Genomic DNA, 12575 nt, shown 5'->3' with positions numbered 1-12575 from the left:
AGAGGACGTGAGATGTGAACGTGTGGTTGGAAGCCAGGTAACACGCTCTGACGTGTCTCATCACGTGTGTGAGCAGCACAGAGCTCGGTCTCAACACAGACCTGTTCCTCCAGGCTTCAGTGTGGACAGGGGTGATGTCCTGTCCCCGGGCGGATTTTACCTCAGTTCAATTAAACCTGTTTCCGGTTTGTTTTACCTTCATTAATCGTGTAATTTTCCAGAGTTTATTTAATATTTGAACGCGCTGTCACGTCGCTGCTCTTGATGACGTCACAGTTACGGAACGACGCACACCCGGAAATGTAGTTTATTGGACAACGGAAGCGTCGGGTCGTTGTGGCGGGTAAGTGAGTCTGCGTTGGACGTTACCGTTAAACCGTGTAAAACCGGCAGTACACCGGCCGTTGGACTGGGAGTCGGACCGGCTAGGGACCGCGTCCTCAGGCTAACGTAAGCTGCTGGTAGGCTGGCGGAGTGTTAGCACGTTAGCTGTGAGCATGTTAGCGGCGCAGGACCGCAGGACAGCAGGCAGAGACAGTCCTGGTCCCGGGCAGGAGACCCGGTTTACCGGGCTGAACGCACGGTGACCCGGGTCTGAGGAGCTAACAGAAGCTAACGGACACGTTTTTAAATGTGAAATGTTGTGTTTCGTCAGTTATCTGCAGCTGTCGGTCGTGACGATACAAATAACAACAATAATGTTTGTTTATGATACAAACAACAACAGTCAGTTTCTAACATATGTAACCTGGCCGCTGAAATTTCCCAGAATTCTCTCGAAATGTTTGTTTTGGTCTGAGGTCTGAGGTGGATTCTGTGCCGGTGCTGTGATGATGTTCAGGGTCTGACCCAGCACAGCGTCTCAGACCCTCAGGATGTTTCATCATCGATCAGTGTAAAGTTCAGAAAATGACTTGATGTGTCCACAGAGGTCAGAGGTCATGGTTCTCCACAATGACCCCGGTCCGCAAACGCGTCAGACTCAGCCCGTCCACACTGCCGCCTGTTGTCGTCTCCTCCGCCCGGTCCCTCAGACCGCCTCCATCCGCTCCTCAGCCCCTCTCCCATGATGCTTTGCAGCCAGAGGAGGAGGAAGGCTATCTGCTGGTGGAGGAAGATACCACCGACTCCAGCCTCGTCATCACCATGGGTAACACACACACATACACACACACTGCGCCCCCCGCCCAGCCTCACGTCTCACAGCCAGCAGATCCAGGGTCTCCACCGGCCTGAAACCTGTTCACCTGACAGGGACTCGGGGCGGCTCGTACATAGCAGCAATCTGAGGTCAGTCTGTATGTGTTTGTCAGAGGACAGTCAGGTGGAGGCGAAGGCTGCGAGGAGGAGAGCAGTGAGGAAGAGGAGGGCCAAACTGACCGAGGAGGAGGAGCAGGGGGGCGGGGCCTCAGACAGCGAAGAAGAGGAGGCGGGAGCAGAGTTGGAGATTGACAGACTCCTGGACCAATCATTAGAGACAAAGTCCAAACAACACAACCTGACCACAGTGAACGTCAGAAACATCATCCACGTGAGTTCGTCCTCCCTCTCAGACACACCTTAACACACCTGGAGACTCATTTACAGCACAGGTAGTGCAGTTTCCAGCTGGTCTGAGGGCAGACTGGACGGGTTGGCTGTTGGTTAGCATGCTAACATCAGTAGAAGCTCTGAGAGCGAAGGGATGAAGTTTGATGCTGAACTCAAACGTTTCTTCTGCACTGGTGCTGCTAATGCTAACATTAGCTTTGTAGCATTTAAATAAAGTTTGTGCTGTCTGAGCGCTGGCTTACGAACGGCGGCTTTCATGTTTGTTGTGGTCGGTGACAGGATTCACTTTAAAAACAGTTTAATAATAAATGATAAATGATTGTTGTCACTCAGTGTTGTGGAAGTAAATCTGACCTCTGACCTACAGGAAGTGATCACTAACGAACACGTGGTGGCCATGATGAAAGCCGCCATCAACGAGACCGAGGCCGTCCCGCCATTTGTGAGTCTGTTGTCCAATCAGAGCGCAGGGCTGAAGCTCATTAACATTTTCTCCTACCTGCAGGTATTGATCTGTTTTCAATGATCGATGTGTTTTTGTTTCTTCAGGAGCCGAAAATGACTCGATCCAAGTTTAAAGAAGTGGTGGAGAAAGGAGTGGTGAGACACAACGTCTGCGTAACATCTGCGTAACATCTGCGTAACGTCTACTTTCTGTTTCTGATGTTCTTTTTTACCTGTCAGGTGATTCCAGCCTGGAACATTTCTCCCATCAAGAAAACCAGTGACATCAACAAGGTAAAGGTCAAAAGGTCATAAGGTCATACTCTTTAGTAACAGGACTAATATGAATGCAAACAACAACAGTAAAAGAACTAATGATGTCAGACTGATAGAAGGAATAATAATAATAATGAATGAGAGTAATGGCGGCAGCTGATCCACAGCAGCAGATGAACCTGCAGAGAGCGACAGCAGAAGAAGAGAGGAGAGAAAGAACAGAACCACAGGAAAGAGAAGAAGCTCAGTTAGTAACATGTCTTAATGGGATATGAATGAGAGCAGACAGAGTGAGAGAGAGGAGCCCGGTGCATGATGGGAAGTCCCCCGGCAGTCTAGCCTCTAGCCCAGGGGTGGGCAAACTGTTCCACAAAGGGCCGCTGTGGCTGCAGGTTTTTGTTCCAACCAGTGAAGAGCACACAGTTTGACCAATCAACTGTCTGAAGACTGAGATCAGTTGATTAAATGAGTCCAGTCTGGTGTGCTGCTGCTTGGTTGGAACAAAAACCTGCAGCCACACCGGCCCTTTGTGGAACAGTTTGCCCACCCCTGCTCTAGCCTCTAGCAGCTTCATCACAGAGGCAGGTTTTTAGCCACAGGGAGAGCGAGTCTGCCTCTCAGACCCAAACTGCTGGATGGTTCCACGTTCATGAGATAAATGTGAGCTCACAGCGAGGGGGCGGGGCCACACAGAGGGAGGTAACACCCACTGATGATCAGCTGCGTCTGCTGTAAATGCTGCGTGAAGTTACTGCTAATGAAAACAAACATTTCCTGCTGCTGCAGCTTCACATTAAAAGCATTTAACTGGAGAAACACAAACAAAGTTGACTCTTATGATGAAGTAGTCACAGGAAGTGAGGGTGATACAGAACTGGTCAGGGTCACTGAGCAGAGGGTGTCAGGCTGCTCAGCTCCGCCCCCTCAGCCAGGTAACAGATCAATATCTGAGAAAGTTTCCAGTTTTCTTAAAAACGATTTTCATCTAATCTAAAACCAGAAAGATAAAATGTGTCTGAGATGAACACGTGTCAGTGAACACACCTGTACAGGTGACACTCCGCCCTCTCTGTGTTCAGGCTCCTCAGTTCGTGGACATCCCTCTGGCTGAGGAAGACTCCTCTGATGAAGAGTACCGTCCTGATGAGGAAGAGGACGAGGAGACGGCTGAAGACGTGAGACTCTGCTCTGATTGGCTGCACGTTCACACTAATGAAACAGTGTATGTAGATGTGTCGATGGCTGATGTGAAGTGGTTATTGATTATTGGCGTGTAGACGTTCCAGGAGAGCGACATGGAGAGCACGGCTTCGTCTCCCAGAGGAAGTCGACTGAACAGAGCGGAGGAAGACAGCTCCAGCCCCTGGCAGGTAGGACGGACAGGTCCACACCTGTCCTGTCTGTACAGTGAATGTGGTCAGTGAGGATGCTGGTCTCCTCAACTGTCAAACTCCGCCTCCTCTTTGTTTTGATTGGCTGATCTCTCCGTCCCCTGCAGACTTCTCGAAGCCGATCCAGGAATTTGAGGGTGGGGTCTATCTCAATGGGTCCCCCCCCCCCTCCCAAAGCCCCGACCCCCAAAGCAGTGACTGACAGCACCTTTCTGGAGAAACTTCATGCTGTGGAGGAGGAGCTGGCCGTGTGCATGGAGCCCTACCAGGTAACACCTGTCAGAGACACAGCAGATCTGAAGCAGCTTCATACGTCCTCAGTTCAGAATCAGAGAAAAGCAGCAGCTTCCAGGTTCAGCCTGTCTTTAAATGGACAGCAGGAAGGACGAGCATCAGAGACGCTCAGAGCTTCTGTCTGTCCCCATCAGCCTCTGTCAGAGTCCGAGAACGAGGTGGGTCTGATGGCGTACCGGACTCGGTCTAAACGTCCTCTTCGTGATGTCCCGCTGGGCCGGCTGGAGGCGGAGCTCCAAGCTCCTGATATCACACCTGACATGTATGAACCCAGCTCCGCCCACGAGGACAGGGAGTGGACTGATTGGCTGAGAGGCCTGATGAGCTCAGACATGGACAATGAAGGTGAGGACAGGTGTGTGTGTGTGTGCGTGTGTGTGCGTGCGTGTGTCTCTCTGTAAAAATCTCTCTCTTTCTCAGAGGAGTGTGATGATGAAGATGATCCAGAGTATAACTTCCTGGCTGATATCGATGAACCTGACTTGGAGGATTACCGTGACGACAAGGCTGTCCGCATCACCAGTCAGTACACACACACACATGCGCACACACACACACTGAAAATTTAACAAATAACTTTGATAATGATTTTATTTATTAATGTAGGAGTGAAACTGTGACTGAGAACAGGAAACTGCAGACAGAATGTCCCTCAGACAGACTGAATGTCCCTCAGACAGACTGAATGTCCCTCAGACAGGCTGAATGTCCCTCAGGCTGAATGTCCCTCAGACAGGCTGAATGTCCCTCAGACAGAATGTCCCTCAGACTGAATGTCCCTCAGACAGGCTGAATGTCCCTCAGACAGACTGAATGTCCCTCAGACTGAATGTCCCTCAGACAGGCTGAATGTCCCTCAGACAGAATGTCCCTCAGACTGAATGTCCCTCAGACAGGCTGAATGTCCCTCAGACAGACTGAATGTCCCTCAGACTGAATGTCCCTCAGACAGGCTGAATGTCCCTCAGACAGACTGAATGTCCCTCAGACAGGCTGAATGTCCCTCAGACAGACTGAATGTCCCTCAGACTGAATGTCCCTCAGACAGGCTGAATGTCCCTCAGACAGAATGTCCCTCAGACTGAATGTCCCTCAGACAGGCTGAATGTCCCTCAGACAGACTGAATGTCCCTCAGACTGAATGTCCCTCAGACTGAATGTCCCTCAGACAGGCTGAATGTCCCTCAGACAGGCTGAATGTCCCTCAGACAGGCTGAATGTCCCTCAGACAGACTGAATGTCCCTCAGACAGGCTGAATGTCCCTCAGGCTGAATGTCCCTCAGACAGGCTGAATGTCCCTCAGGCTGAATGTCCCTCAGACAGACTGAATGTCCCTCAGACAGGCTGAATGTCCCTCAGACAGAATGTCCCTCAGACTGAATGTTCCTCAGACAGACTGAATGTCCCTCAGACAGGCTGAATGTCCCTCAGACAGAATGTCCCTCAGACTGAATGTTCCTCAGACAGGCTGAATGTCCCTCAGACAGACTGAATGTCCCTCAGACAGGCTGAATGTCCCTCAGACAGAATGTCCCTCAGACTGAATGTCCCTCAGACAGGCTGAATGTCCCTCAGACAGACTGAATGTCCCTCAGACTGAATGTCCCTCAGACTGAATGTCCCTCAGACAGGCTGAATGTCCCTCAGACAGACTGAATGTCCCTCAGACAGAATGTCCCTCAGACAGGCTGAATGTCCCTCAGACAGACTGAATGTCCCTCAGACAGGCTGAATGTCCCTCAGACTGAATGTCCCTCAGACAGGCTGAATGTCCCTCAGGCTGAATGTCCCTCAGACAGACTGAATGTCCCTCAGACAGGCTGAATGTCCCTCAGACAGAATGTCCCTCAGACTGAATGTTCCTCAGACAGACTGAATGTCCCTCAGACAGGCTGAATGTCCCTCAGACAGAATGTCCCTCAGACTGAATGTTCCTCAGACAGGCTGAATGTCCCTCAGACAGACTGAATGTCCCTCAGACAGGCTGAATGTCCCTCAGACAGACTGAATGTCCCTCAGACTGAATGTCCCTCAGACAGGCTGAATGTCCCTCAGACTGAGGGGGGGGGGGGGGCTCTGGGTTCAGTGACAGGGAACAACTCTGTGCTCTGATTGGTCACCAGATGAACTGACCTCCTTCTGTTTGTCGTCCAGAGAAGGAGGTGAACGAGCTGATGGAGGAGCTGTTTGAAACGGTGAGTGTCCTCACACCCAGCAGCCTGATTCGTCTTCACTCTGTCACATGACCACATGTCACTCACAACACCTGTGTGTGTGTGTCAGTTAAAAGAAGACCTTGTGGGACAGGAAGTGGATGATGAAGGCCACGAGGAAGAGGAAGAGCCGCCGGAGGAAACACACACTGTTCAGACACACACACCTGAGGAGCAGCACAGCACGTGTGTAACAAAACACACACACACACACATCTTTGTGAGGACACTCACTGACATCATGACACACACACACTCTGACTCTGTGTGTTTACATCACAGAGCGCTCGCAGACGATGAGGCGGAGGATGGACCAATCACAGAGCTGCGTACAGTGAAGCAGCAGCTGGCTCTGATTAGGAAGAGACGGCAGACACACACACTCTGTCCTGAGCCGTACACACTGAAACTGGACGCACAGCAGAAGACCAGACTGCAGCTGCAGCTACAACAGGTACATACACACACCTGTACACACAACACGGCTGAACACGACACACACACACACACACCGCTCACAGCAGGACGTTCACGTGTGAAAGTTCATTTGTGAAAGTTCACGTGTGCTGCAGCAGGTTGGTGTCTCTCAGATGAACATCTGCACCTCATGACACGCTGTCTGTCCCTCAGCACATCCAGCTGTTGACCCAGATTCACCTGCTGAGTTCACCTGTGGCCAAACTACACAACGAGGCCGAGACCACCAGACAGTTCCTGGTAACACACGGCGACACCAGCACACCGCAGGTTTGATCGAAACCTGTAAACTGACCTAACACACGTCTCTCTGTCTTTTTCGTCCTGCTTTGACAGTTTGAGTTGGACGTGCTGGCTCAAAGAGCCGAGCTGCTCATGTCCTCGGCTCGTCCTGGTTTCTGCAGTGTCTTCAGATCTGCCAACCTGCAGGGGGCGCTGCAGCTGCTGGAGGAGCTGCGACAGACTCCCATCAGCTACCAGCCACAACACCACCCACCTGACGCCAGAGGACACAGTGAGTCCACCGGTGCCTGGGAATCATGGGATGTCTCTGTTAGACAGATAAAAACCAGGCAGATGGACGTGTGAGAGCAGGAGGACGATCGTGATCAGGCGTCCGTGTTCTGACAAACAGGGAACATGTTGAACGTTTCTCATAAAGGCTGATGACCTGTGTGTGTGTCTGTCTCTGTGTCTCTGTGTGTCTCTGTGTGTCCAGTGCGTTGTTATCCCATGATGCCAGCTGAACTGGCCTGGCTCTTTGCCACTCGTCCGGTCTTCCTCTACCCAGAGCTGCTGCCCTGTGTCAGCCTTGACCCAGATCTGTACTGCCCCCGCAGGACGGCTGCGTTCACTGCAGCTGAGGACTGGTAAACACGCACACACACGCACCTCAAACTACTGGTTGAAACTTGTGTTTTGACCGTGTGTGTGTGTTTTCAGCCTCCTGGTTCTGGGTCTCAGGAACATGGAAGGGTCATGTGACCCAACTAAGCTGGTGTCTCAGTTCCTGCTGAGGAAGACTCTGGTCCAGGTCCGACGCAGAATTCTGCAGTGCTGCAGACCCGGTTCCCCTGACAACATTGTCAAGGTAATGGAGCGGCGACGCGCTCGTACAGCTGGTCTCAGTACAGGTCTCTGTGGGATCTGCAGGCGCTCACCTGTGTCCGTCCTCCACAGGCGTTCAGGTACCAGCGCGTGCTGTGGCCGATGCCCGTGGCCTGCCGTCCTGCTGATCCGGCAGAGCAACGGCCGCCGGTGGAGAGACAGGAGAGCGTCATGCCTCTCTGGCTGGTGGTGGGTGATAGGCTGATGTCAGTAACGTGTGTGTACATTTGATATCGGATCAATATCAGATCAATATCTGTAACTGTCTCCTGGAGTGCAGGTTTTTAGGAGCTCTGGTTTATGTGTGTGGTGTGGACATGTAAGACGTAGAGAACATATGAGGACATGAGGTTTCTGGACCAGGCTTTTATTGCCACCTACTGGCCGACTGTGGCTGTGTGAGCGTTTGTAGTTTCTGCTTTTTCAAACCTAGGGAGAGAATCTCTGCGTGAGCGTGGAGCAGAGGATTGTGGGTCGGCTGGTTGTAGGTTTGCACTGATGGATGTTTGTTTGTTACTCAGCACCTGTCACCTGAACAATTTACCCCCCCCCCCCACAGAGGAGTCTTCCTGTCATCTACCCGACCATTAAATGCTATAATGCCCCACCTGGCTCGGCCCCCGAGGCCCCACCCCCCTGCAGGTGGAGTCGACCTCGTCAGAGTCACCTGACCTTCCTCCGCTCCGCCTCCAACACCTACAGCTTCCCTCCCGGGACAAGATACGCCCCCCGCCTCCCCAAACAGCTTGACTTCAGACGCATTGGCTTTGTCCTGCTACAACAGCCCCTCCCCCTTCCACCTGCTGACTCCTCCCCTCTGTCTGATGGACAGGTTGACCCCTCCTCCCACCCCCCACCTCCTCCAAGTCACAAAACCTGCTGCCCCCAAGCTCTCAGACCTCCACGAGTCCTCCTCCACCGACTCCCCCTGACCAGGACTGACAACCCCGCTGACATCATCATTCCCTCCACTGTCTCCATGACAACCACAGAGCAAATCAGACGCCACTATCAGACCCTTGTCGTCCTGAGGAGGAAGGGGAGGAAGAGGAGGTCGTCTTCTTCACCTCCTGAGAAAGAGAAACCCGCCCTGAACAGAGGAGGAATGAGGAGTGACAAAGAGGCACTGACTCCTCCTCCTCCTCCTCCTCCTGAAGGCCCCACCCCTTCTCAGGTGGAGGTGGTTGATGACATCATCAGGATAAATGAGGAGAGAAAGGAGGAAGAACAAGAGGAGGAGGAGAGCGAGGTCCTCCTGGTCCTGTCTGAATCATCGTCCAGCACTGCAGGAAGTGTCACCCATGACGATGACATGGTCGACCCCGAAGAGGTGGGGTCAGAGAGTGAACAGGAAGTGACGCTGACACCATCCAGAGCAGCAGAAGGAGAAAGCGATGGTGATGATGGCGAGACGTCTTCAGATGAATCCAGAGCGTCCGTCCTCCAGCTGCAGGTCGGTCACCCCGTCCTCTCCGTCAGTCGCCTGAAAACGTCCTGTCACTTTTTCACTGTTGGTCACAACAACTCATGTGAATCAATAATAAGCTGAAGATTGATCCAAAACTTCTCAGTGTTATTCTGTTTTATAGACGAAGCCGTTCATTGATCAGGGGACGATGAACATCAGCTGAGCTGAAACTCATTTTGTGTCTTTGTGAAGGAGAAGCTGTCGTCAGAGGGAACTGAGGAGGAGGAGGATGAAGATGACCGGAGGGAGGCGGAGGAAGTGGCGTTCGCTCAGGATTATCTCCACAGGGTAAAAGCAGAGCGGCTCAGACATAAAACCCACCTGATCCTGGATCAGAACCTGTGAGGATGGCGTCCGTACCTGAACACATCAGGGGGACTTCCTGCGTCCTGATTGGTCTACTGTCATTTGCAGCACCATTATCATGTTTTTGTTTGTACTTCCTGTTTCCTGCGCAGGTGTTGGAAGTGGTGCAGGTGTCTCCGGGCCTCTCTGAGCAGCTGCTGCAGGTGTTGGATCAGTTTTCAGCAGAGGGGCCCCTGGGGGCCTCTGGGGCCCCGGAGCTCCTGTATGACAGACTGAGCTGTTTGCTGCAGCCCTGGCCTCAGCTGCTGAGAGACTTCGCCGCCTTCCTGAGCCGAGGACAGGCCCGCCGCTGTGGACTGGTGAGTGACATCGCTCTGACATCACACAGGTACGGCCTGCACCTGTGTAAACTCCTCTGCTGCCGTTTGTTTTTCTCTGCCAGCTGTGGGAGCAACAACTGTTTGAACGCAGCCGTCGGTTTCTACGGCGACTGGGACGGAGTCTGGGAGAAAGTTCCTCTCTCTACCAACAGGTGGTGTCGGTGCTGCAGGGAAGCCCCACCCCCCCACCTGAGGACATGGACAAGGTAGACGATGAGCCTTGATCCCTCAGAAATCAGCTGATCATCAGTTTTTAAACGAGTGAAGTTTATTTGTCCTGATTTTTCTCGTCAGATCTCGTCTCTCCTCGCACACCACCCCGACCTGCACCAGTTCTTCCACCAGCTTCACTCCCGCACGTCTCCTATAGCAACCAGCTCCGAGACCACAAAGGTGGACTCCGCTTTCCAGAAGAACAGGACGGGTTCCGACCATCAGATGTCTGACGAGAGTGGGACAGGAAGTGACAGAGAGGAAGAGGAAGAACGAGCGGTGTGTGCCAAAAACATCTCGATGACCTCCACAGGAGAGAAGGTCGTCATCTGGACTCGGTGAGAACACACACACAAACACACTGAGGATCTGAGAGCGGTTCCCTCGGAGCAGGACGGGCCCGCCGACAGCGTCAAACTGCCAAGGACACATCGAGGATAAATCACAAAAACGTCTTAAATTAAAATAAGATTCTAAAAAACATCACAGCAAACCACATGACACTTCCTGTTCCTGTTTCAGGGAGGCAGACCGCGCCATCCTGACGGCCTGTCAGCAGAGAGGAGCCAACAGGAAAACATTCAGACAGGTGTCTGCCCACCTGGGAAACAAGACCACCCAACAGGTGAGAGAGGGCAGGGCTTCAGTGTCCAGGTAGTAGCCTGAGCTCTGCACCTGTTGTTTTCAAAGCAGAAGTGAGGACGTCACCTTTCTCTGTTTCCTCCAGGTGAGTCTTCGTTTCCACGACCTGATAAATCTATTCCAGTCTTCATCTCAGAAGTCCACTTCCTGTTCCTCAGAGTGCCAGCCAATCAGCAGTCAGGAGGTAGCCCCCGACTAAGCGCTGGACCAAAGAGTCTGATCCAGATCAGCCTGTAATGGAGTCACACGCTTCATTCACACAAACAGGATTCAGTAGAACACGCTGCAGAACCGGCCTCAGTTGTTCTGTCTGGAACACAGTTCAGTTACTGTTCAGCAGCTGTTCTAGGTGTGAGGCACCGTCCTAACTCAGCCTGAAGACATTTGACTGTATGTGTCTTTTGATGAGTGTCTGGAACTGTCTCCACAAGGATCCTGTCCAAAAGACATGGACCCTGGATTTTGTTTCAGTTCTGCTTCTGGATCTTGTTTCTCTGAGTCGGAGCTTTGAAGGAACTCCACCCACTGAGGGCGTGCCAGGGGCGGGGTTTGTGAGACAGCTGAAGTCTGAAGAGGTACAGTGAAGATTTGCAGCCTGAAAATCTACCTGTTACAGGTGTGAACACCTCAGACCACGCCCACACGAAGCCATCAAAACCTTAACACTGTTGAATCCAATCTGCGTCCACACCGGTGGCGTCTCCAGGTGGTTTCAGCAGAGCTCTGTCCTGTCAAACACCTGGACAACAGGAAGACAGGTAAATCTTTTCAGTTCAACGACAGAACATCTGGTGCTGACATCTGTACGTGATGATCAGCCGCTCTGCCGAGTTCAGGTACGTCCACTTTAAACCGAAGGATCACAGAGGACGTCGGAGGACCAGAGGTCGGGAAGGTCTCTGTTCTAACGAGACCAGCTTCATGTGGACGTGGTCTGAGACTCTGTGCTCATTGGCTGACAGAGGTCCGGTCCTTCTCGCTCCACCTGCTGATCGGTGAGGACAGAATTCAGGATTCTGCCCACGAACTGAGATTAGTCCACGTTTTTAATCAGACAGTGAAAATTCTAAACACTAAAACTGGACTGAGTGTGAAAGTCACACACATTACACAGCTGTTACAGACAACACCTGCACACAGGTGTCCGGATGATTCTGCTGCGATCGATCAGCTGATCCGTCGTTTCAACACATTTTGTTACTTGAGTTTATTTTCTTTTAAAATGCCTCAAACATTTTGCACTAAAAAGTAAAACATCTGTTTTTTCTTCTGCAGCTTCTGAATCTGACTTTTTTTTTTTTTTTTTTTGTTGAAAAGTTTAGTCTTCCCAAGATGCATCAAGGTTAACCCACCTGATCGCTCCCATGATACCTAGCGGCCTTGGAGTTAGTGAAGGATGCAGCGATGTTCTGAGGGTTTTGTAGAAAATGTGTGTGTGTTCATATTGAATACGACTGAATCCACTGATTTAATAAAAACTGTTTCTCTAATGTTTCAGTGATTTTTGTTCAGTGTGTTTATGAAAGTACAGTAATGTCCATTAACTACAAACATCATGTAAAACAAGTGATTGCATTAATATTCACCCCTTCACAGTGACTAAAAAGGAAAGGTGGTAAACCTGTGACGTAGAAACCTGACTGAGAGCGATTGCGTTGTGATTGACAGGTTATTGGACCAATTAGACGGTGACATCGAAGAGATTGGTCAAGTTAGCTTCACTTAGACAGATTAGGTCCGGAAATGCAACGATCTGACCTTCAAAATGAAAGCCCTAAATATTACCTGTGGGCCGGAATGAAACCATCTAAT

At 51.5% G+C, this 12575-nt stretch overlaps 1 protein-coding gene across 5 annotated transcripts; it reads left to right on the top strand.

Moving 5' to 3' along the window:
- Positions 1–290: 290 nt before the first annotated feature.
- Positions 291–12222, top strand: gon4la (gon-4 like a). Of its 5 annotated transcripts, none has more exons than XM_041053888.1 (26): positions 291–343; positions 930–1150; positions 1314–1531; positions 1919–1993; positions 2101–2151; positions 2236–2289; positions 3351–3446; positions 3549–3641; positions 3770–3931; positions 4091–4301; positions 4377–4478; positions 6112–6152; positions 6241–6356; positions 6453–6624; positions 6801–6887; positions 6984–7161; positions 7366–7516; positions 7590–7737; positions 7827–7943; positions 8314–9207; positions 9415–9510; positions 9681–9887; positions 9971–10114; positions 10203–10459; positions 10644–10746; positions 10849–12222. In XM_041053888.1, exons 2-26 carry the CDS (start codon positions 955–957, stop codon positions 10960–10962), a joined length of 4083 nt encoding a protein of 1360 aa, XP_040909822.1. In that variant the 5' UTR covers positions 291–343; positions 930–954; the 3' UTR covers positions 10963–12222. The 5 variants fall into 5 exon arrangements, 4 of the variants coding, with proteins under 4 accessions (XP_040909822.1, XP_040909821.1, XP_040909823.1 ...); XM_041053887.1 differs by having other exon boundaries at positions 326–450; XM_041053889.1 differs by having other exon boundaries at positions 326–461.
- Positions 12223–12575: the final 353 nt, after the last annotated feature.

Source organism: Toxotes jaculatrix, chromosome 13, assembly GCF_017976425.1.
Source record: "Toxotes jaculatrix isolate fToxJac2 chromosome 13, fToxJac2.pri, whole genome shotgun sequence".
In the NCBI taxonomy this organism is placed as follows: domain Eukaryota; kingdom Metazoa; phylum Chordata; class Actinopteri; family Toxotidae; genus Toxotes; species Toxotes jaculatrix.
This window is presented reverse-complemented; position numbering and strand designations above follow the sequence as displayed.